The sequence below is a fragment of the Schistocerca gregaria genome, chromosome 1, assembly GCF_023897955.1.
Source record: "Schistocerca gregaria isolate iqSchGreg1 chromosome 1, iqSchGreg1.2, whole genome shotgun sequence".
In the NCBI taxonomy this organism is placed as follows: Eukaryota; Metazoa; Arthropoda; class Insecta; order Orthoptera; family Acrididae; genus Schistocerca; species Schistocerca gregaria.
The window spans coordinates 684,233,678-684,260,792 of NC_064920.1; the positions used below are offsets into that span (position 1 = coordinate 684,233,678).

General features: G+C 38.1%; 1 protein-coding gene across 27 annotated transcripts in view; it reads right to left on the minus strand.

Annotated features, from left to right (window-relative positions):
- Positions 1 to 26,157, minus strand: part of LOC126363857 (serine/threonine-protein kinase MARK2-like) — a 284,053-nt gene extending 257,896 nt beyond the window's left edge. For 16 of the 27 annotated variants that reach the window (XM_050008038.1, XM_050008036.1, XM_050008028.1 and 13 more), the window contains exons 1-2: positions 26,050 to 26,157; positions 24,349 to 24,576 (exon numbers count right to left, since the gene is read on the minus strand). In XM_050008038.1, coding sequence (XP_049863995.1) covers positions 24,349 to 24,423 — 75 coding nt within the window. In that variant the 5' untranslated portion in view covers positions 24,424 to 24,576; positions 26,050 to 26,157. Of the gene's footprint in view, positions 1 to 24,348; positions 24,577 to 25,522; positions 25,957 to 26,049 lie in introns of all 27 variants that reach the window. The other 11 variants (XM_050008041.1, XM_050008037.1, XM_050008030.1 and 8 more) reach the window with 5 other exon arrangements.
- Between the last annotated feature and the right edge of the window lie 958 nt (positions 26,158 to 27,115).

Here is a 27,115-nt window from a genome sequence, read left to right on the forward strand (position 1 = left end):
AACGCACTCAACAGCTCTCACATCATTAATTGAAATGGCCAATAAGTCAGTCAGTAAACACAAATGAGAAGCAGTTTAAAAAAGGGCATTCCATCAGGAAATGGCAGAATGTCAAAAGTTGAGCACAATGCACAGAAATTCATGGGGGAGCACAACTTAGTAAATGACGATGGCTAAAAGGACTGCTCAATATGCAACCTAGTTAAAATGATCCATTCGCGGTGAGAGGGTCAAGAGAAGGTCGTCCAATCTGTTGGGAGAGGTTTAATAAAGCGGAGATTGTTCCCATGAACGGATTACCAGTGGTGATGCCAAAGTGACACCACCTGCTGACAGAATGGCAACACAGAGATCATCGGATGGAATGTAAGAACTAGCGGGCTGAGGTATGAGGACTGCAGCCTGGACAGCAGTGTCGGCATGCTCATTTCCTGTCAGACTGATGTGACCTGGAACCCACATAAACATCACAGTGGCTCCACCAAGAGAGAGCAAGTGACAGCTATCCTGGACCCATTGCACCAAGGGACGGACAGTGTACAGCACACAGAGGCTTTCAGGGGCACTAAGAGTGTCAAAGCAGATGACAGTTGAAAAGCCTGTGTTGCCGGATATATTTTGTGGCCTGATACAGGGTGAAGAGCTCTGCTGTGAGGACTGAGCACTGTTTTGAAAGCCGATACCAAAAAATGTTGGTGCCAATGACGAAGGCACACCCAACAGCATGGCCAGTCTTGAGAGCCATCAGCGTATGCAAAGGTACTATCCATGCGAAGGTCATGAAACTGAAGGCAATAGAGCGAGGCTGGAATAGTGACCTAGGGAAGCAAACGGCAACCAAGGTGAACACAGGCCGACGCACGAAGCCAAAGTGGTGAAGGGTTCACACCCACCAGGAAAGTTGCTGGTAGCGTGAAGTTAAAGCTGCCGGAGCAAGAGCCAAAAGCGAACTCCAGTAGGTAACCAAGTAGAGGGACATGCCCTATACTAGTGATCAAAGGAATCATTGAAGAAGGAGGCATAGGATGGGTAGCCAGCCATGGCAGACACACAGCATGCATATCTACTGAGGAGAAAATCACAGCGGTACGACAGCAGTAGTTCGGCAGCTTCTGCATACAGACTTTAAACTGGGCTAGTGTAAAGGGCGCAAGTGGTCAAACAGATGCCACGATGGTGGATAGTACTGTGACAGTGTAACAAGGACGGATGTGCAGATACATAAACGAAGCATTCAAAGTCTAGTTTTGAATGGAACAAACAGAGGAGGGTAATTCTATCTGCTCCCCAGGAAGTACCACTGAGGACACGTAGGAAATTGAGGGACAGCATACAGCAGGCTGCCCGGTAAAGACACATGGGTGGACTAACAAAATTTCCTATAGAGCAGGAGACCCAGCAAAGAAGGGAAGAGCAACAGGCCCAAGATGTAAAGATGGTGGAAGAAACCAATTGTGCCACCAGAAATCTGTACAAATGGTTTTGTCAGTGGAAAAACTAAAGTAACTGTCGATGCTCCATGAGTAAAGACAATCAAGACATCGCTGGAGACGCTGCTCAATGAGACAAGTCCATGGAGAACTGCAACAGATGGCAAAATTGTCAACAAAAAGGTAGCAGAAGATGGCCGGCGGGAGACAGACCATTATAGGGTTAACCGCAATAGAAGAAGAGGATGATGCTCAGGACAGAAACCTAAGACACACCTTTTCTCCTGGATAAAGCTGTCCGACAAGGCAGAACCTACACGTATCTCAAAAACTCGTGTCTTTTAAAAATTCCTGAAGGAAACGAGGCTTGTGGCCTCAGACGCCCCACAAGTAAAGAGTACGGAGGATAACAGTCCTTCAGCAGGTGTCATAGGCTTTCTCCAAATAAAAAAAACATGGCCACAGTCTAGATTTTCACAAAGAACCATGCATGATATGGGTGGACAAATTGACAGAATGGCGCATTCAAAATCCACACTGTGCAGTGGTTAGTAAATTGCGAGACTCAAGCCACCACACCAGTTGGGCGTGAATCATATGTTCCATCACCTTGCAAACACAGCTGGTGAGAGAAATGGGGCAGTAGCTGGAAGGAAGGTGTTTGTTCTTAATGGGCTTGGGTATCTGAATGTGAACATTGTCTGGCCAGATCAAAATCTCTGCAAAATGGCGGCCCAAGGTGTTGGAGATAGCAATAGGGTCCACGATGACGTTGTCTGTTACTATCAAGCTGGAACTGGCAAATGGATCTGGGGCCACACAACGGAAGAGGGAGTGGAATGAAAACCAGCTAGCTTTTTTGCTATCCCGAATAATGCAACAACACTGTGCACTTAACTGTTTATAATGAATGCAATTTGCCATCATAGGATGACAGTTAAAAATGTGGAGAGCATGTCTCCATGCGTGAATTACATCGTGACATGGCTCAGTTCACCAAGGGACCGGGACATGGCGTGATAAAGAGGTAGTTCGAAGAATGGAACATTCTGCGGCAGTAAGTATGACGTTTGCAAGATATTCTATTTTGTCATCAAAACTGGGGAAATGTTGTTCATCGCAGGTTGCCAGGGAGGAGTAAAGCATCCACTCGGCCTTAGTAAGCTGCCATTTGGGTGTGCACATAGGTGGGGTAGGTGTCAGCAACCGGATAGCACACAGGAAATAGTTGGTCGAGTATGTGTAAAAGAGAACAGACCACTCATAATGATAGGTAAGATGGACAGTGCAGAAGGATGGGTACAAATGGGAATAGGTGTGAGTGGAGTCTGAAAGGAATGTGAGGCTCCTCTATTAAGGCACAAGAGGTTAAGTTGACTGAGAAGGTCAGCTAAGAGGGCACCTCTCTAACTGGTTCTGAGAGAACCCCAAAGGGAATAGGGCACATTAAAGTCACCGAGCAGCAGAAAGGGGTGAGGTCTGCACTGGTGACAGAGAACAACAGAGGGATGTATACAGCACAAAGGGAATAGGTCAAGTGAGGAAGGAAAAGGCGAACTGCCACAGCTTGAAGGTGGGTAGTCAGGGAGATGGGTCGACTATGAACGTCATCCCATATGAGCAGCATGACTCCCCATGAGATGGAATGCAATCTTCAGGGGGAAGGTCAAAACAGACAGGGAAGAGGAGCGAGAGCTCAAAGCAGTCGTGGGGATGCAATTTTGTTTCCTGAAAACGGAGAACAAGTGGAAGCTGCAATTCTAAGAGTAGCCGTAAATACTCTTTGTTGGATCAAAGACTGAACATTCCACTGTAGGAGAACCATGTTAAAAAAATGAAAAGGTGTCACCCCGGTGGCTGCTGAGTGCTAGCCTTCGAAGACTCAATGCTACAGGGCACAGAGGCAGGAGGATCCTGCTCCACGTGGTCTACAGAAGTGTCGGAATTCTTCTGTTAGCCTGCAGAGTCAGGCGCAGGAAAATGGTTGGTGGGTCGCACCAGTGCCACAGAGATCAGCAGGGCGAGGGTAACATGTAGTGATACTGTTGAAGATCTTCGAGTTGGCGAAGGAGAAGACTGTTTGCCTTTTTTTGACTTCTTGGATCCTTTCTGGCTGGCTGAGGAACACTCAGATGTTGGTTGGCTGGAGGTATGTAGGAATTCTTCACGGGAGTATTCCTTCTGTCCTTTCCGGCCTACCGGTTGTGTAGCTGGTGACTTTGCACATGAAGCGAAAGTTTGGTGGCGTGTTGCACAGCTGGTGGTGCTACCACGATGTTGGGTGGTTTCACAACCACCGAGCTAAATTTGGGGTTGCATGTCCTTTGTGGAGCGAGATGTAGCAAGAACAGTACTGTACGTGTCAGATGGTAGAACGAAGGGTTTCCGATTAGTTAACAACTTGTGAGTGGCTGGGTAAAGCACTTTTTCCTTCACCTGGATCTCCTGATTTATCGAGATACATGGGACAATTGCAGGAGGCACAGAAAAGGAGGCGGACAATCACCCTTGTGAGCATCCCTACCACAGGTTACACATTTGCTGGGTGTCGACAGGACTCCCATGTTGGTTGTAACAATGACATTGGTAGCAGTGCATCGCATTAGGAATATACAATCTGACTGTGTAATCTGCTTTGATCTTTGATGGAAGAATCACTCTATGAAAAAGAGAATGTGTATGGACACTAAGAAGGCATGTACTTTTTTCATCACCCGATGGACTGCAATGACACCTTGATCAGAAAGGCACATTTGGATTTCTGCCCCAGTCAGACCATCAAGCAGCCTTGTGTAAATAACACCACAGGAAGAATTCAGCATTTGATCAGCCTGGACATAAACAGGATAGCCATGGAGGAGCAAAGCTGCAAGCAGTAGCTGTGCTTGAAAATAACAAGTAGTCTCCAAAAGCAAAGTGACACTGTATAAACAAGAGCAGAATTTCATAGTGCCAGCAACTGCAGCAACACCTTTCTGAATAATAAACGGATTTTTCATAGTAAAAGACTGACTGTCTTCAGTACGTGAAACCACGAGGAACCGTGGTCCAGATGGGAGGGTCTTTGAATCATTAGCCTCATTCCATTTACGTTTCATTGCCGTTGACTGTGAGGATGATTGGCTCTTTGCAAGGAAATGCCACATGATTGCCAGCTTCTCCAATGGTGTGCTACTTCCAACTAGAGGACCCCTTCTGAAGGGGCCGCACCTGCCTTATATCATTGTTCACACATGAGGTCACAACACCCAAACACCTGACAGAGGAACCAATCAGCAATTTGGGAAGGTACCAGCTCAGGCAGGATTGGCCTGTACCAGGGGGTATGTGCGAACCCCACGTGTCAACCCACAGCTGGGAATTAAGTGTTACCCTGTCAAGTATTATGCATCAAAATATATGGGCCGGCCTTCAGAAGCACAAAGGGAGGAAGAAGAAAAAGAGGAACCTCAAATGCCAAAGTGCAGGAAAGATAGGAGAAGGTGACAAAGAAAAATGGAATGAAAAACAGTGGAGAGTATTCCGATACTGACTACTGAAAACACAGAATACAGTTCCAAAAACAGACCAGACATGTTCCCCAAGAGAGGGGAAATGGAACAGCAAAAGGACAGACATGCAGCACCGAAGTGAAATGATGCTGCAAAGGTTGAGGCTCCATAGCACCCACCTATGAGTGGCGATCCCCATGGTGGGAGGGGCAGGGGGGGGGGGGGGGGTGGTTGTTGATGATGACGACTATGACCAGAACTACTGATACCACAAAAGACTGACTTCGAGAGCAGGCAAATAAGGAAAAGATAAAAATTACTGTAACCCATTTCTTTTTATATATGTTATTTCCCCTTCTATTATTAAGCTGTAGATCATCTCAAATTGCATAAGTTTAGGATAGGTATAGTGTGAACGTTCTTACGCATATACTCTATCAATAAAACAGTTTGTATTAGTCAAAATACGTTGCACGCAAGTTCTTCTCAAGCAGCCTCCTTTTTTTAAAAAAAAAAAGCTTGTCTTATATTCAGGGTCATTTTATACTTGAGTAAATAAGGAAATATATATTTCCGTAATAATCGATTCAATTAAATTCCCTAATGGTCATGTAGAGTGAATGAAAGTTGAAGTGAAATGAGTTCATCTGAAGCTAGACACTATCAGCCAATGATCCTAAGAAGATTAATTTGAAAATGTCATGCAGCTGCTGTTCTGATTTTCAACAATAGCTTCTGTTAATTTCTTGATGTTAAATGTATGGAAAAAGTTGCTGTTCAGATGTGCATCAAAGTAAGGAAAATGTAATATAATTGAAAGTGTAAATCCTAAGATGAAAAATTAAGAAAATTAATGGCAATTGTGTTTTTAGGTTACAGCAACAAAATTTTATCTTTTTTTTATGTAACAGCCTTTTGAAAACTGATTGGTACAGTAATTTTTAAAAAATTACTGAGAAAGGAACATCCTACAGTACCCAAGTTTTTCTGCGAAAAATAGAAAACGCTCTCCCTGACAAAAAAAAAAAGCTAATCCTGCTGGATGATGTAATACTGCGGAACCTCCTTAGCACAGTTCTGAATGGACCTCGGATTTTGAATGTCTTGAGCAGGAAAACAAAAACTAAAAATACCTACTTTAGAATGATCTAGTTTTTGTTATTGAAAATTTGGAATTAATGGTAAAACATTTTAGGTAATATGTTATCTCTCAGTACCATATTTCCTGACAAGCTGCCCCAATAAATTTTTGTTCAAACTGTGCCTGGTAGTTAAATCGATGTTGTCATTTCAATAAACTATCAATATATTGTACACTTCAGACTAATTACACTATAATATCCTAATTTTAATATTGTGTTGTCCAACTTAATTAATACACTCACTTTTTTTGCAGACTTCGAAACACAATGTTTACCCCAACCATGTCCACTGCTTTAAAAATTTTTGATATTCTAAGCAACAGCAAACTATATATAATACAAAGGTTTCCAAGTTACCCATGTCTTCACTCTCTTCTTGTTTCTCTGCCTTAGACGACAATGCCCTCATCACATTTAACAACACTATGATAGTATTTTCTTCTTGCCTCATTTTGTGCTGCAATTCTTTCAGTTTGAGATTGTGCTTTCTTGCACAAAATCCTAGGCACGTCTTAAAAAATGCATAGGATCGAATATCATTATCTTTCACTCTGTAGTATGAAGATAGGCCAGCCTCCTCTGTACAAGAATTTTCATGTATTTTAGTTTCAGGCACTTTAAAACGTCTTGGTCTAATTGCTGAAGATGACTTGTAAAGTTGGGAGAAACAAACACTACATTTATATTACACAGACATGACTTTTCACAGATGTGCTGCATATCAGTCAATGAACTGGATGATTTCCATATTTCTAACATCCAACGATGCACCCAAGGCATGCAAGACTTGTTCAAATACAGTAGTTGTTACCTATGCCTTTGCATTAGATGTATATTTACATGGAAATTACATAATTTCTAAAGCACCTCTTCACATTTTAATTTTTTAAGTAGCCCCAACTTTTCTTTTCCATATTTATTACAACATAAGACAATTAGCTCCCTTTATTAAATTTTCCACCGCAGCATTTTTCTCCTCTGAACTCAAAGAGTTTGGGCAGGTAAAAAACGAAACAAACAAGCCCATTTCATCTGCATTAAACACAACATTGGAAATGTTTCTATGATTGATGGAAAAGCATTTTTCCACGACTCAACAGCGTCAGTGTTTATTAACCCTGCCTCAACTCAGACTCCTTTACACACTAAATTACATCCTTTATTGAATCTTTCAAGCCAACCATTTGATGCTTTTAAATCTGCTTCAGTAAATGTGTTGCTTCAGCACAAACCACACTAGCATCAATTGAAATATTCAAAACAAGAGTTTGTTTTATACATTTCAACAGCATGTTTTCTTGTTCTGGAAACAGACCTCACACTATGTTAGCCATTTACTCCTTCCAAAAAATGCTCCTTCATAATTACTTGTAGTTTGTTCACTATCATATTAAATGTTGAAACAATACTGCAATGCTTCATGTGATAATTTTTGTCCAGTTCGTGAATAATGTTCCAGTTCTCTTCATATTTTAACTGTCTCACTGTCTTTTCCACCATGAAATATAAGTAAATCATTCTACACAAAAGAGTCTCTCAGAATGGATTGAGAATCAGTCAAACACTAGACATGAATTAAGGACACCACTGGCTGAATTACACACTAATAAAATTTTGGATTACCGTTTTCTGATCTAGTTGTGCGCATTATTTCTAACACAGCAAAAAATACGTATGATGCGCCAAGTTCTCAGCACTGTCTCCCAGCACATTTCCTCAACCCACAGCATACTGGCTCTAAGCACTATGGGACTTAACATCTTAGGTCATCAGTCCCCTAGAACTTAGAACTACTTAAACCTAACTAACCTAAGGACATCACACACATCCATGCCCGAGGCAGGATTCAAACCTGCGACCGTAGCACACAACATATTACTCCCACCACTAAGAAGTGGCAAGAACTGCAGCAATCTAACAGTAACAATATCGTCAAATCTGACCATGCTAAGAGGGGAGGGAGAATGTATAAATACGTAGTTTTAACATGTGTTTAATGCAACTGATACTTCCAAAAATGGACATACATGTGGAAACTGAATGTGATTCAATTGTATATCCTGCAGTGTTTAGGTGCCCATTAACAGAAATCAAAGGTAGTCATTAACCACGTGATTTATGATGGTGTGTGAGACTCGTGGTCTGATATTTGTGCCAAATGCGATAATCGTGAACCTGTACTGTCGTACATTGGTCAGTAAAAATATAAACTGTACATGCCTGAACTGTGGTATGTCAGCCAGGCCAAATGTGAACATCTCAGACCTGGCCCATGGTACGTCAGTTGCACCCTGTGATGTACCCCACCACACACAGCTCAGACCTGCCTCACAATACAGCATTACCGTATTTACCAGATAAGATGAGGTATTTCCCAAATTCGTCATTTGAAAAATATAGGGTCGACTTCTATTCACAGATTAAACCACTACTTCTGCCGAGGTCAACATTTTTACATTGTTTAATAGAATATACATGGGTAGCTTACATTTACAGAGGTCGTTTTACATTTAGAGATGAAGCTTTGGTTAATGAGGTCACATGCAGATTTATTCTGAAGAATTCGAAAGGGTAGGCTTGGCAAATGACACTCTTGTTCCAACACGCCAAAGCGCTTGATACAACGTCGAAGTTGCTGAAACAATCACATAACACTGACTTGCACAGCACTTGAGCAAGAGCTACGTGAGAAACAATGAACTTGCCACTACAACAGTCTATTGAAATAACTACAATTTCACAGTTTTGTGAAGCTCAGGAGGAAACAGTATTAAATCCTATCATATTACAAACTTCGGTTGTATTTGAACACCTTTGCAATAAATGTTGCCATACACATATAGATACCACATACAAGCTTTAATGTCAGATAGCTGGCGGCGTGTGGGGTGCTCACAGGGGATTTTTAGATTAGGCGACTCTCCGTCCTATCTAGGTAACGATAGCTGTATAAAGATCAAAAGAAATACCTCACACAGGTGAGAGTACTAAAATCCTAATGTATAAAGATCAAAAGAAATACCTCACACAGGTGAGAGTACTAAAATCCTAATGGTAAACTGCCAAAGCATTCGCTACCAAGTGCTCCTGAAAAGCAGTGAAGCTCAGATAATAATAAATACAGAAAGCTGTTTGAAATCAATAGCAGTGAGACTTTTTGGGGAAGATTTAAGTGTACATCAAAAGGATAGGCAAACGGGAAATAAAGCTGGTGTATTTGTTGCAGTAGACAAGAAACTCAAATCAGAAAGTGAAGCTGCATATGAGATTGATTGGGCAAGTCTCAGTATCAAGGGTGAGCATAAAATAACAACTGGATCCTTGTATTACCAACCAGACTCTTCTCCTGATGTAACTGAAAACTTCAGAGAAAACATCAGTTCACTTGTACACGAGTTCCCCAATCACACTGTAATCATCGAAGGAGACGTAAATCATCCAACAATTAATTGGGAATATTATAGTTTTGTTAGTGGTGGTGTTGGTGATAAGGTACCTCTGAAACTTTACTAAATGCCTTCTCTGAAAACTACCTAGAATAGATAGATAGGAACCCCACTCATGGTGGGAACAAACAGACCAGACCTCTCCGAGGATTTCCATGATGAAACTGATCAATGACCATGACAAGGTCGTGGCAACAATGATTACCAAAGTACAAAGGACAAATCAAATAAGCAGAATGATATACATTTTCAGTAGACTATATAAAATAATTTTATGTCACATCTCAATGATGAATAGGAAGCTTTCAGCACAAAGGTGGAGGCATTTAAAGGACCTCTGGCTCACATTTAAAAGAATAGCTGATCATGCACTAGACAGATATGTACCCAGTAGAACAGTTCATAATTAAAGGAAACTGTCTATCATAGACAGTTACTGTAAAGCAACTTCTAAAGAAACAAAGATTACTGCATAATAGGTGTAAAACAAAACACAGTTCAATAGATAGAGAGATGCTGAATGAAACACTTTGATTGCCACAAGAGCAATACATGATGCCTTCAATGGCTACCGCAGCAGATCCCTAGTGAATGGAACTGAAATTGAGTGCGGCAAAGCAAAAGCTAAAATTGACAAACTGACTGTTTTCAAATGTTCCTTCACAGAGGCAAGGGTCTCATCAGGAGTGCCCCTGGAAAGTACGAAAGGACCACTGTTGTTCTCCATATACATAAATGATTTGGCAGACAGGGCAGTCAGCTATCTATGATTGCTTACTGATGGTGGTGTGGTGTTACAGTAAGGTATTGAAGTTGAGTGACTGTAGGAAGATACGAGACGACTTACACAAAATTTCTAATTGGTGTGATCAATGGCAGCTAGCTGTAAATGTGAAAAAATGCAAGTTAATGTGGATGAGTACGAAGAACAAACATGTAATGTTCAGATACCGTATTACTAGCGTCCTCATAGACTCAGTCAAGTCCTTTAAATATTTGGGTGTAACGCTGCAAAGAGATATCTGATAGAATGATCATGTGAGAACTTTGGTAAGGAAGGTGAATGGTCGACTTCGGATTTGTTGGGAGAATTTTAGGAAAGAGTGGTTCACCTGTAAATGAGACTGCATACAAGACACTGACACAACCTATTCTTGAGTACTGATTGAGTGTTTGAGACCCATACTAGGTCAGATTGAAGAAAGACATCAAAGCAATTTAGTGGCGAGCTGCTAGATTTGTTGCCAGTAAGTCTGACCAACATGTAAGTGTTACGGAGATGATTCAGGAGCTCAAACGGGAATCCATGGAAAGAAGACGATGTTCTTTTCGAGAAACACTATTGAGAAAATTTAGAAAAATTGCATTTGAAACTGACTGCAAAACAATTCTACTGCTGCCAACATACACAGTGCGTAAGGACCACCAAAATAAGATACGATTAATTAGGGCTCATACAGAGGCATATTGACAATGATTTTTTTCTCATTCTATTTTATTTACAAGTGGAACAGGAAAGAAAGTGACTAGTAGTGGTACAGGGTACCCTCCACTATGCACCGTACGGTGGCTTGCAGAGTATCTTTATAGACACAGATGTAGAAAACCTAGAAGAACTGCCTCAATTTAAGTCTTGTACCACTGAAAAGATGAATGAAGTAAGTATTAGTTTCAGTGATGTTGAAAAACACCTAAAATCATTAAAACTGAACAAAGCTCCAGGCCCCGATGGAATCTCTGTCATATTCTATACTGAATTTGTAGCTTCTAACTATACTCTATTGCAGGCCCCTCTATAAAAAGGGTAGTCAATAAGAAGGTTAGTTGAAGTAATCCACAAAAGTACTGTCCAATGTCCTTGACATCAATTTGTTGTAGGACCTTAGAATATATTCTGAGCTCTAATATAATGAGGTTTCTTGAATAGAATGAGCTTCTCAATGCCGACCAACATGGATTTTGAAATCCGAACTCCCACCTTTCTCACATGACATTCTGAAAGGCGTGGATCAAGGAAACCAGGTAGATACAGTATTTTCTTGATTTCCAAAACGCATTTGACTCAATACCACACCTATGCTTACTGTCGAAAGTATGATCACATGAGGTATCAAGTGAAATTTCTGACTGACTTTTTGGTAGGGAGGGTGCAACATGTTATTTTGGATGGAGAATCATCGCCAAATGTAGAATTAACTTCAAGTGTGCCCCAGAAAAGTGTGTTGGGACCCTTGCTGATCATGCTGTATATTAATAATGTTGCAGGCAATGTTAATAGTAAAATCAGGTTTTTTGCAGACAATGCAGTTACTCATAATGAAGTACTATTTGAAGAAGCTCCATAAACATTCAGTCAGATCTTGATACAATTTCAAAGGGGTGCAAAGATTGGCTCACACAAATATCTGGGTGTACCACTTCATGCAGATATAAAATTGAATGACCCCATAGATTCAGTTGTCGGTGAAGCAGGTGGTAGACTTTGGTTTACTGGGGAGACTACTTACAAATCACTCGTGCAACCAGTTTTGTGTGTGTGTGTAGGAACTTAACTGGAAGATTCTTAAAGATAGACATAAATTATTCCAAGAAAGTGATAAAGTTTCAACAAAAGACCAACACCAAAGCTTCAAGAAAAGGCTAATAACAAAGGTTCAAGAATCAACTTTAAATGATTATTTTAAGGAACCATGAAGATAAGATTAGAATAATTACTGCATGCAGAGAGGCATTCAAACGATCATTCTTCCCATGCTCCATATGTGAATGGAACAGGAAGAATCCCTAACAACTGGTACAATGGGACGTACCCTCTACCATGCACCACACGGTGGTTTGTAGAGTATACATGAGATGTAGATGTAATGCCACTTTTTAAGTAAAGGTAATATTCAAAAATGAAAATTTTGTCCTACAGTAAACATTAGTTGAATCAGAACCCAGACAAATATTTTATTTTGTTATAGGAGGCTGTAATGATGTACAAAGATTCCATGTCATTCCATGTCAAATCAACACAAAAATACAATTTTCTACATCACTGTCTAAGATTTTCTTGAAATTTAGCACAGATGTACTGTTAGTATAGACTTAGAAAAATATGAAATTCTACTGAGATATGTCAATGTATTTCTGTATTACAGGGCTGTAAAGTTAATCGAAAATGGGCCCAAAAACAGGGAATAGCAGCTTTTTTAAAAAATTGCTGTAGAAGCTTTCCTAATTGAGCTACAGACCTGTGATAAATACCATTTTACGTAATTTTTCATGCCCTCTTCTATGGCATTATAATAATATATAGGTTAATATTAGAATATTCTTTTCAAAACATAATTTAAAATTTTAATTTAATTTTTTCAAGAAGTACATATTTTAAAATTACCAATTTTTCCACCCATGAGTAGCTAGTAATGTTGTAAATCACAGGGCAAAATATAAATTTAGGTTGATAATTTCTTCATTAGTAAATAACAATAATAATAATAATAATTATAATAATAATAATAATAATAATAATAATAATAATAATAACAACAACAATTTCGAGTACTGAAGCTCCATTTCCAATAATTAGACTATGTACTCATGTTAATTAACGTAACATTACTAATATTGACATTTTCATGAAAATAAACATGAACATTGTCGCGATAAAGATTTGAGTAAAACTAACAGGACCTATTTATCACTTCAAGTTTAAAAAGGCTTCATCCATTTGGTACACATCACTTTCAAGTAAAGTGTAAGTTCTTCCAGTGGGAGTCATGAGATTTATTTTCATCAAAACATCCAAAGAATATCAGCAATTCTTGGATATGAGAAGGATGTAGATGACCAAACTGGAATAAGAAAAGTTATTTTTACTCCATCAAGTTATTCATTTTTCTGTAAGACACAACTGAGCCACCAGTTTCCTTGATAGACAGTAGTGAAGTAGTCCAATATGTCTGCTAATTCCAATTTATCAGATTTTGACACTTCCTTTTTACAAACATCTGAATCCAAAGAAAAGTTTTTTACCAATATTTTTGATCTAGTTTTTGGAACGAATGTATGGTATTGATGAGCTCCTTTGATGGTTGATGTTTGTTCAAAGTGATTTATCAAGAAACATTGATTCAATATAATCTTCTTGAGATGAATAAGCGAAATCTACATAGGTAATGTTTTCTACTGCACATTCAAAAAGTTGCTGTAGGGTTTGCATTTGGTTTTCATGGGGTCTTTACAAACTGGCGTGAACTGCCAGTCTTTACAGATCTTCCAACACCATCACAAGCCCCTTTACCATGTGCTGTGGCAAAAAAGTGCCACTCTGCTTCTACTTTAAAATCTTACTCACTTAAACAGACATTTAAGAGGTCATTTTTCTTTTTGTACTGGGCAGCAGACCCATTTTAAAAACAAAATAACAATGGTCAACTGAAATCCATTGGGGAAATGGTGTTTCTTCAATTGAATTTTGAGTGAAGAAGCCTCCCAAAATTTTATGCATTTCAGTTCTTCCTGGATAGTAAGCACATTTCCCCATGTTGCAATCAATAGACGATGGGTTACAAGGTACTCGTGAGGCATTGCCTGTAATTTCGAACTTTACCTTTTGTCATAAATTTCAATTTAGTATTTTCTATCATTAGTTTCACATTTTGGTGATTTGTACACACACACACACACACACACACACACACACACACACACACACACACACACACACACACACACACACAAAGTGCATATGTGCCACTTTGACCAGCTTACATAACAATGTTAGGTCACATTCGGCAAATTTAGAGAAACCAATTTTTATGTTGGAAACACCACCTTTAAAATTTTTGTATACTTCCGTAAGGGTACACAATATGAGTATCTTTAAAATTTTTGATTTACTTACATCTAAATCAGTAACTGTCATGTAGTCTTTAATCCCTAACACTGCCCAACTAAATACAAGGTCTGTTCAAAAAAAATCTGGAACTCTGCCCATAACATTTTTCTGTGCTTATCTTTAACTTATTGTGAATGGTCTCGTTCAAAATACTTTCCTCCATAACTGATACACTAATCCAAACACCATTTCCACTTCCGAAAGTAGTCTTGATATGCCTCTCTGAATTGCACGACACACCATCAGCTAATTTTCTTTTATTTCATCTACTGTTGCAAATCCTTGTGCTTTCAAGGTGTTTTCAACTTTGGAATCAAAAAGAAGTCTGCAAATGCCATTTCTGAAGAGTACAGAGGATGAGGCAGCACAGTGATTTATTTTTTTGTGCAATAGTTATGTGCCAAAAAGAATGAACGTGCGGGCATGTTATCGTGATGCAAGAGCCTTGAACTGTCTCACCACATTTCAGGACATTTCATTCTCACTTTTTCTCGCAGGCATCGCAATTCATCCTGATAGTACCACCAATTAAGTTTGGCCTTTAAGAACAAAACCTTCAGTCAAAGAAAACCATCAGCATGGCTTTGACATTTGAGCGGGCCTGATGGCCACCTTCTGGTCTTTGAGAACCTCTCCCAATCCACTGTGAAGATTGACCCTCCGTCACAACACCATAACCATAGACACATACGTCTCATTCATCAACAGTTATGATTCTCTTACAGAACATCTTGTTCTCATTTGCGTGATAAGTTCTCATTTGTGTAATCCAAAAGCTCTTCAAAGATTGTGAAGCGAAACTTGACAACACAATGGATTCCAAGATGCTGTGTCAGGGTTTCATGGCATGATCCAACTGAAATGTTCCATTCTTCTGCAATCTCTGAGTCAGTCAGTCTCCAATTGGCTCGCACAGTTTCGTTGATGCTCCTGACATGAGTGTCATCGGTGGATGTCAAAGGATATCCTGAACGAGGGTCATCTTCAACTCCCATCTGGTCATTTTTAAATGGTGTGAACCATTCTTAACACCAAGTGTGAGTTAAGCATTCATCATAGTAGGCTTCCTGCATCATTTAGTATGTGTCTGTAAAGATTTTCTTGAGTATCGCGCAAAATTTAATGCAGATGTGTCATTTCTATAACTCTGTCATCTCAAAATTTGCAATCTGCATGACTACGTTCTACTCAGTGTAGCACTGAACAATAAGACATATAACAGTGAAACTTCCAGCAATTACACATTAAAAATGGGCATGTGCAGGGATGCCAACAGCATTTTGCTACAACAAACCATTGGTGTGAAATTACAAATGTTCCAGAATTTTTTGAACTCACCTCATACATGTTCATAAAACAAAAGTAAAATTTCGACTGTCTCTATTGGCAAGCTTTTCTCTTGTTTTAAATTTGGAACTTCCTAAAAGCCTTTTTCTTTAAGAACTTTGTGACTGTGACTGGCTGGCTATGTAGTTCAGCACATTAAATTCATGCATTATCTTTCTAATGCTCCAATTGTCTGGTAAACATGTTAGAAGTTTTAGCCTTTTCATCCAAATTTTAAAACTGGAAAACTTGTTTCTCAGTTTTTTTTTTTTTTTTTTTTGCCCCCCCATTTCTCAACACCACTATTGCTTTCTGATGACAAACTTTCAGCAGAAGCATAAAGAAGTTTAAATTTCACAGTTATGGAAACTTTTTTTTACTTTTCATGTGTAACATTTCTTGTATTTCATTCTTCTCTTGGCAATGGGAGACTCGCCCAACTGTTCAATAGATATATTAAGTGGCTGAACGATCTCTGAAGTAGTTGTAAATTCTGTATTACTGTGCAATAATTCTGAGTGAGACTGATCATTTCAACATTTTTGTCACTTAGGGACTGTGCATTTTTTAACACAGTAGCTTCCTTTCTACATTTATCACAGATTTTTGAACAACTGTCTACTTGTGGACACACTTCAAGCATCCGCCATATGACATGCCTGAGCTTTATGCTGTCTCTAACAAAGTGATTTGTTTTCTGTAACGGACTGCAACATTGTATTCTCAATGTGTCTTTTTCCATCTTGAGCAGGGGGGGGGGGGGGGGGGTGTGACGACTCAAACACACTTAATGTTACAGTAGAAAATCAATTCTCAAAAATTAGCCAAACCTTTTACATTTTCATGATTGATTTTAAGTCATTTGATAGCTTCTAATAGCACCTTGTTTTACTGAAGCTCTGCATATTTGGCCAAAACAAAAAGTAATCTTTAACATGAGTTCACAAGTAACTAACTTATTACACATAATCAACTCGGAATACATCCAATCAGGAAGTGCTGCACTCACTATGACAGAGTATTATTCTAACAATTAACATGAGAACACAGCTGAATCATTAGAAGTAGAGCTTCAGTCTTAATTTCTTTATTAAAAAAAGAAATAATCAATACCAATTTTATATTTTGGCCTGTGATTTACAACAATACAAGATACTCATGGAATAAATCTGAAAATTTAAAAATACGTACCTTTTTTTAAAAAAAATAAAATTTCAAATTTTGTTTTGAAAATAATATTCTTGTATTAACCTTTACATTCTTGCATACCATAGGAAAGTGCATGAAAAATGCTGTAAAATTATATTTATTGCAGGTCTGCAGCTCAATTGGGAAAGCTTCTACAATAACTCTAAAAACTGCCGTTCCCTGTTTTTGACCCCTTTTATAATAACTTAAAAACTATGAAATTCAGATACAAGTTTACATAACTCAGTAAAATTTTATAATTTTCTAAGTATATACTAGGGTGTTCATTTCATTTTCACTGAAAAAGGGGACACTTAAAATAAATTAGAGAAAAACCTGGGGGGAAAAAAAACTAGGACATAAATATTGTATTGACAAATTTAGTACACATACAAGTTTACCTTTACAACATGCACTCAGATGATCCCAAATCACTTTTTACAATTGTTCTGCCACACTATCACCGTACTGTCCCGGAAAAACCGGGACGAATGGACATCCTAGTCTATACGAACAATAGATCAGTGCCAAATTCCAAAAAAATCAGATGGTGAGGTTTGGACACTGTGTTGATTTGGCATGGAACATCCCCTAAGTGGATCGCAATTTAGAAATTCTTTCACTGCTCATGCATTAGAATACCAGTTAAAAATATTACCAGCTCTTACTCAGTTTTAGAAAAAGATTGAAAGTTGCAATTGATACAAGAAGGAAAATTAGAAAATTAATCCAGAATAAAATGTCTAACAAAGGAAATAAATCTTATTAAACTGACTAACTGTTACTGCGAGAATAAACTACAGCAACAAGACCCATCGTGGAGATAGTACCAAAAGACATCACTGTATCATGGGACAAGTGACAGTTCAAGAATGGGACTGAATTGTAAACGTGATCTTCTACTTAGACATTAGCTGAAAGTGTTACATATGATCTGCAGTCTAGAAGATATTGCAAAGTGTTTTTTGCAGGTGCTCAAGCTCAGCACTACTGAAGGATTGGAAGTGGAACAGTCACACCAGCTTGGCTGAGAGCCATGATAACCACAGATAGGGAAGCAGTGGGCACACAACAAATTTTGTGTGCTGCTAACCATGAGAATCTATATCACATACTTTGGCCTTTTATGAATACCTACCACATTTCAAGTGCAGTTTGCCCAAATCAGTTTGTAGTCAGAATTGAACAGATTCAAAAATTGAACAAATACGGAACAATAGTACTCATTTTTACAGGAGAGTGTATGCCAGTGACATATTAAGTGCTTCTTACTCCAATGTTACCTGTGTCTACATAGACAATAAGAGTGGTGAGCAGGCAATACGTTTTGAGGCCAGAGACATTGGAACATTCTCATATCAGTATAGGAGCAAAATCTGATATGTAGACAAGAAAATACAGCTGTGTTCTCCGGTCCCACCGTAACAGCAACCTCAGAACTAGCAACACATGCCAAAGAAACAGCCTAATATTTGTGACAAGTAAGATCTAATTTCAAAGCTGTTCTACTAGAATCATGATGATGATTAATAACAGCGATACCACAGGCTACATGGTTAGCAAATAAAGCAAGTTGGAAAAGAAACTGCTCCAAAAATTGATATAAACCATTTCATTTTGTTTACTTTATTTCTTCCAGTATTATTAAAATGTAAACAATCACTAAAAGGCATAAGTTTATACCTATAATGTTAACTTTTTGGCAGATACTTTATGTCAGTTAAGCAGTTTTTAATTCTGATTAGTCAGAATATGGCAAAAATAAATTTCGTCTCAAAGTGCCTAAAAAGGGGGCTTGCCTTATACTCTAGTAAATGCAGTATTCTCCCTTTATATCACACCCAATTACATGTTATTCTCAGTTCTCAGTTCTTGAATATTAGGACATATCCCTACAAAATGTTTTCAAAGCATGTTGTGATGACAACAGCGAGCATTATGTTTATCTTTCTGCCACCAACAGGCAAAGTAGTGACATCACAAGTACCATATGACAAAAATGCAGGTGACTCGTTATTGAGGAAGATACTGCTGACAAAGACTAAGCCCTGGATTTGGAAAGAAATTCTGAAAGAGTTCAAAAATCTGGAACTATACCATGATTATTGGCTTAATTAAATTAGGCAACCTTACATCAGGTAGGACTAAGTAAAACAGAACTAGATAAATTTAGTACAATATTTGATAACACGTTATGGGAGAATTCTGTAACCAGTACACAGAACAAATCCAAACAGAATTGATAACGACTGGTTTTCTGAGGATTGTAATGAAATTAAAAGATATTTTGCATTGTTCATTATAATCATGCCAGTGAAAAACCAAGAATTCAACTGAACAGGTCAAAAAGGGCCGTTACAGAAACATCTAAATTCAGGAAAAAAGTGCCGCTATAAATGTATCTGCAAATTACAAGACATTTGCAAATAATAATCTGACTGCCAATAAAGACAAAGTGAGTGAAATAAAATCTGTGATCAAGTATCTGAATCAAAAAATTATACCAGTTTGTACAATGAAACAGAACATTACTACTGATGTATCACTCGTGAAATTTAAGAGATGCATATCTTACAAACAATTCAATTGATCAAAATGATATGATCCAGTATTACATCTTACAAATTATGTGAGCCAGATTCAGGTTATTGCTATGACTTCACAATACATACAGTCTATGATAAGATAAACAGTGATGGTTGCACCTCGAAGTGCTGTCAAAGAGCTATTACAGTAGGTATTACACAGAGGACACATTTTATGCCTACATAATTTGTACTATTCACCAAATTTATTTACGACATTAAAACACAATTATAAAACAAATGTCATTGGCACAGTACATGCAAACAGAAAGAATATGCCAAAAAAAAGTACTGTAAAGTAAAATTAAGTCGAGGAAATATGTAATAATGATCTACAATGTAACACTCGCTCTAAAACGAAAGCTATGTGAAATGTTCATATAATAATGACATGACACAAATCAGTAGATTACACAAGAATTCAATCTTTCTTCTAAACCAAGCCATGTTACTGGGTACAAATGGGAATGATTGGAATTGGTTGGCAAGACTGAATACTAGCACGCTTCCAATAATGAGAAAATGTATGAAAGATATTGGAAAATTTTATTTTATCTGTCAGAAATTTGTCTTTTTGATTTATAAATTTTCTGCAACAAACTAAATAATGGGGAAAAAAGTAATGTTGGTTACAGGATACAAATAGCCGAATCATTACTGACTAATATATCAATACCAGATTATCAAGGATAAGGACCAGTGTTAATACCAAGATTTACCAGAGAGAGTGCAAGCAAAACACTGAACTTTTTCTCCTATGCACTGACACAATAGCACCAAAATCAAGGCATCAAGTCCATGTAACGTTTGTGCTAAAAATAAAATAAAAAAAAAATGCAGTGAAACACTGTAGGAGTGCAAGAGATGCAAATTTTAATTACATGTAACTGTATGTTTTGGATGATATCACATCCTAAAACATTATTGATTTGTGTTGTTGATTTTTTTTTAATAGAAGCGCCAATTTTGCGAATTTTGAATGTATTCAGGAACTGGAGATAAATGATACTGATTTCTGGTATAATGTATCGACTTAAAATAAATCTTTTGTGGTATTTTTAACCATTATTACATGTGGTTGTAGCTACTCATCAATATTTCACAAAATTAAGACAGTTTGATCTTACAGAGATACTTGCGTCCTGTAAGTCACGCACAATTGTTAGAACGAAGACCGAATGATCATGTCAACATTTTGGGCCCAGACAGTTGAAACTTAAAACTTACATCAAGGGGTTAAATACTATGGCTCCCCATTCTAAACTGCACATGATTGATCCAGTATGTCACTGCCTGATAAACACAGGCAGCTGCCACTCTTCTTGTTGGAACCTGGCACAAATTTCTGCTACACCAATGGAGGCAAGCTTCCTGCTGATGAAGTGTGAGAACAAGCTCCTTAAGTCACAAACTTGCTCACAGACCAGCTTCAGGAAATAGTTTTCCATACAGCTTCAACTGACACTCTTATTATTTGTATAAGCTGGACTGTGATTGCTGTGTATGTGTAAATCTGTATGCAGTGCCACTGGGGAGTGAGTGAAGGAGATCTCAAGGTGTCAATCCTTGTAACAAAGCAGGCCAGCAGACATGATAAGACAAGCAACATTATTTTTAGATGACTGAAAATTTACATAATATGTGGTCACTCAGAAAAATGTAAGTTATTTGTATCATCTACAGTTATCATAATGTTCATTAAAAACAAAGATTCCAAGACTTACCAAGCGGGAAAGCGCCGGTAGATAGGCACAATGAATATAACACACAAACACACACACAGAATTTCGAGCTTTCGCAACTGGCAGCTGCTTCGTCAGGAAAGAGAGAAGGAAAAGGAAAGATGAAAGGATATGGGTTTTAAGGGAGAGGGTAAGGAGTCATTCCAATCCCGGGAGCGGAAAAGACTTACCTTAGGGGGAAAAAAGGATAGGTATATACTCGCGCACGCGCGCACACACACACACACACACACACACACACACACACACACACACACACAAGCAATGTTCATCTATTTATGAAAATACATTTTAATTATCTGCAATTAATGCAGAATGTATTTCATTCATTTGTTCAAACAAACTAAATATATTTTGTACATGTGGTACACCACAGTTAGTAAATATTAAAAAAAAAAGGTATTTATTTGTGAACAGTTCAAGGCATAACTTTTAAATAAACTACTATCTGCAGTACAGTTTCTGTACACTGCAATAACAAACTGAAATTGCCAAAGCCATCTGCCTGCTATTGGTGCACAGAAAGCACTACATGAAGAAAACTGAAGACCAAAAAAGCTGGCACTTACTTATTATACAAAGCAGTAGGAATTTTTGTACTTCTGCTTCCTTAAGATTCACAAACATACATATGTAAAAGGACAAATTTTAGTACTTCTCATGATCACAAAGCCTATCGCAGATTTCCCCCCCCCCCCCTCCCCAAACAGCTGGATAACCAAATACATTCAGGAATGAATAACTTCCAAGAAAACAGAAATTCACACACAAGATGGAAGCAGCCTGTACTTGTTCCGTTCAAGACGAAAACCAACAGCAAAAATTTAGTGGTCACAGTTTTCTACGGAAATTGTTTTTTGACCAGAATATATGCATGAAATTGTTTTTATGGTTGTATTTCTAGGGTTTCTTTTATTTTTGCTGTTGGTTTTTGTATTGAATGGAAAAAGTACAGGCTGCTTACATCTTGTGTGTGAATTTCTGTTTTCTTGGAAGTTATTCATTCCTGAATGTATTTGGTTATCCAGCTGTATGGTGAGCAAAAAAATCTGCGATAGGCTTTGTGATCATGAGAAGTACTAAAATTTGTCCTTTTAACAGCATATTCAATGTATTACTTACTGAGATATTTGTAGATGGGAACAGCTTCAGTCAATTTAGGTGCAGTGCTTGAATAATAGTGACACTGATGTACCAGGCAATTTTATCTTCAAAACAACATTTGTAACAGTGACAAGTCACACTGCATTTATGGATCAAGAAATAACCACAAGTTTGCTAAAATTTATACCAAAGACAATAACAACCATAGTAACATAATAAAACCAAGGGAGGATAGTCAGAATTTGATGTCCTATAGATATTAAGCCATTAAAGATATACCAAAAAATCTGATCAGATAAAGATCTGGAAGAAACCATCTTCCTATTTGTAAAAATATGATTTAGGAAGGTGTAAAAACTCTAAATTATAAATGTGAGGAGAGATTCAAAACTATTTTTGTTCCAAATATTAATCCTTTATTTCTATCTTACTTTGTGTCATTGTAAGTTAAATATTTGATTTTTGAAGACCAAAATTTACAAGGGGATTGGTTTGTCTGGTCTCTTTAGTTATTGCAGAACAGCTGAATACTCTCCACCAAGATACAATACAACAGAAGTGTCACATCCTCATGCATGTCTATTCTGAGTTTTGCCTTCCCACTACATAATTATTTTTAAAAACAGACAAATCAATATAAGTGAACCTAAGACAAAACTTAATTACAAGCCTTAGTTTCCCTCCCCACAATTTTCACAAACAAGACAAAAGAAAAAAATATTTGTACTAATATTCCTTGCAGTGCACATGTACAATGTGGGATACAAACAGCAGAACCAACAGCACCCACTGCTATAAATGTGAATCATGGAACAGACTTCAGAAGTGACAAATATGGAAATAATGTTGCAAAGCCACACATGTATGAGGAGGAAAGGGGTGGGGGGATAGGAGAACTTACTAAGTTTACATCAAGCCCTCACACCCTCTGTCTAATATTGTAGATAACCCAAGACAGTACATCACTGAATAATAGGTTTCTAACATACATTTCAGATAACACACCAACAATAATTCCTTACACCAAACAATAAGCAAATCATTTACTTTACAAAACGCAATGGGATTGGTCACGGCACCACATCAACACTGAATGTGAAAACATACAAGCTGACACTCAAAAATTAACTGTGTCACTGTCAAAAGTAGTGAGATACTAGTTGAACCTGCTGAGAGCAGTTGTTAGTTTGTGCCCATGGAATAAAGGTGAGGGATTCCACATCATAAATGTGCAAATAAAGATAGAACAGACAACTATCAATATTTATTTTGATCCTATATTATTCTTTAAAATGAAGGTTGAGATTACAGACTGATCTGTACCATAGCCCAAAGGCCAGGTAATTTATGAAAGTACTGAGTTGGTGATGCAAAGAAATGTGATATCACCAGAATAACTATCACTTATGGGACAGATTTCACACTATTAGATTTTAATGAGTGGCTGAAGTACTCCATTTAATGATGTGATGAGACAGAGCAGACAGCTGGTACCATACTTCCAGATACAGGTTTGCTCAATTTCAAGGTTAAAACTATGTACAGTCCACCATTGGTACTTGAAAGAGTTTGGTACTCATAGTAATCCAGATCTGACAGCAAATACAGCTACTCTGTATCCTCATTATAATAAGTCAAATACTTGCCAGAGAACTGTCTGCACTACTGGTCTGTGTCCACATAACCAAGACTTCAAGGCAGAGGAGAGTGCAGTTGGGGGCTGTTCAACAGCAGCACACTTTAACCTAAATATTCTCAATGCCATGGCAATATCTACATTTGGCGAAAATGATGAGTCCCCATAACAGCTGTAATTCTTAAACTGCTAAAGTTTCAACCAACAAGATCTTAATTGGAAATGTTATTACATTTTATTTCAGTATCAGTATTCCTTTTCAGTCACCACTTGTTTGGACACAAATTTCACCACACACACCTTTCGGACACAAATTTCACAACACATACGTTTGCCCACACAAATCAAAAACATCCCACTGACAAAATCTTACCTTTGTATTGCTGACATGGTCAGCTGGCAGGGATTCAGGCACAGTCTGTAATGTTGTTCTCATGGTTGAGGACATTGCTGCACTCTCTGCACAGATAGGAATGAGAGGTGGCGGCAACAGCGGGCCCAGGAAGAAATGGAAGTGGTGTGGCCAGTTAGGTCCCACTTTCCACTTCCTCTTACCATGGAAGCCAGGAAGTGTTCTCCAACACACCTTTCCCCACTACACCTTCACAAACAAGAAAACGTTGCTGTTGATTTATGATAATCACTTATGTGAAAATGTTAAAAGCACTAACATAAATTTACTTATCACAACGAAAATGCTATACAATGAAAAGTGGAAGTCAAATAAAAGGTTACAAATGTATCAAAAATATTTTTAAACTTTTCAGGGCAAACTGCTACAAGTACTTCAATTATTCTAAATTCATTGTACACATTACATAAACAACTCTTCAAGCAACAACAGAAAGACATTTACATACACATTAACTTGAAAAATGTTAGGCAAACTGTAAAGATGATGACTCAATGTACCTTCCATATTTCTCTGTTGGAGGAGGAAAGAAAATTTAGATTGTTTTCCTTCTAACAGATCTAAATAGGGCAGTGGAACTAAATGAAAAAGGCAATCGAACTGCAGTACTCATACGCGACAAAGCTGTAACACTTAGGTGCCAACAAACGTTTGCGAAAAATATAATGTTTTACTTTGAACGGGTTTGCATTAAACTAAGTTACTGATGTCGCATACTTGTTTCCACACGATAATTTTATGTTAAACGTTGTCTTTGATTCCTTTCCCACTTCTTTGAATGGTAATTGTGTTATCAGCTGTAACTAAATTCTAATGTGAGTAAACGAGTTCTGTATTAGCTGTCATAGCCTAAGCAATGTAAAAATGGAGTTCGAGGTTTGAGGCACAGCTCACAAACTGTCCATTTCTATTAATACCGGCCACCGCTTCTAATCAAATTAATTTTATTTTGTACTTCAGTATCATTTATAGTATTGTGTCAAAAGGAAGCGGTCTGCTCAAAGTACAGTCAATACAAATTGAACGAAAACAAACAGTGGAAATTTCTGATCCTGAGAATACAATTTAAAATTAGGCCCACGGCTCACTGAAGTTCATTAGAATCATAATGTATTATCTTCGCAGTATAAATTACCAGTCAGCAGCAAAAAAAAGTCTCTGTAGGCGCCACTGCCATATCAGATGTAAGACAGTTTCAGCGAAGAACAGGAGTGTTCCTGTTTTAGTCTGCTTAGTGTTATTCCGAAATACAAGTGCAACACATGAGATCACGGCACACGCAATTACTAGGCACTGTCAGTATGTGCCACCAGAAACACTGAAAACGATCGAGAGAAACATTCACTCACTGCCGGTGGACGTTACAAGGAGCAGTGCAGCCTACGTTTCTAAGGCAAAAAAAACAACACCCACAAATCGACAAGGGCTACAATCCTTCCGGTTCCAATCTTTAACAAGCGAAGACCACGCCGATGTTGCACAGATGTCGCTCCTCTCGGCATTTACTGCTGAAGCTGTCGTATGATCACACCTAACAAGCTTGTAGTGACAAACTAGCCACATCACAAACTGAAAGGTGACGATTGGAATTAGTTGTGAAGCACTAGATTAGCCTGTAAACGTAATATTAAGACTTATTTTCTGTCTCCGGGATGTACTAACCCATTGGTATGGTGCAGAATCCAATAATAAACATGTAAACCCCTGGTTTTCCACCTCAACTCATTACAAACTTAGTTCCAAGATGGCCGAAATTTCCTGCCCACACAAATTCTGCCACTGCGCAACTCGTAACATTTTTCTCCCATTGGCTAAATAACATTTGACGTCACAGTACATACTGACCCAATAATACTATCTGTACACTCAAGATTGTTGCTAAAACTGAAAATTAGCTGCATAAACGACTGCGAATCTCACACTGCTTATTTATTGCTAGTTACAATTATTCCATATGCTCACTACAGTACGGATGAGGGCCTGTATTCCTCTCTCATGCAAGGTAGATTACATACATAACATTGATTCCAGTATTTGTCATCCGAGTTGGAAGCGCAAATACGAATTTCGTCCGCGGATGACCAAAATCTGTGTATATGCAAAACAATATGATATTATAGATGAACGTCTATGATAAACATAATCTTGTGTCACGTATGCGAATCAAAGCTAGAGGATGAATCACATGAGTAACCTCTCAAGTGTTAAAAAGACACTTGCTTTTTTATAACTCATCGGGATAACAGGCATTAGTAGTCACTGGGAATCATGTGTGATACAACACATCACATAAGTTTACCTCCTAGGAGTAAAACACAGTGCTGAATATACTAAAATGAAGTACCTGACTCATTAAAAAACACATTATATCTGACTGACTAAGCAGTTTCAGTGTAATTTGCATTATATTTTAGTACGGTGGCGAGGACTGGATTTTTTTTATTCAAATGCCGCTCCAGGAGGACATCTCCAGGGCTCTTCGTTGAGCCATGCCACGCTCGCAATTACAGTTTAACTTGGTGCTTCGATATGGGTTGCTGTCATCATGAAATATCAATCAGAGGCAGCATATATGAGTCTTTACCTCAGTAAGTACAGATCTATGACACTTCAAAACTTGATATGTTTGTATATTTATACGCAAATGTAAAATCAGTCCTGCATTTGTTATAAGGTTTCGAGTTTAGCATGGCAACTACTACGCTTCTTTCTTGACAGGCTTGCCGTT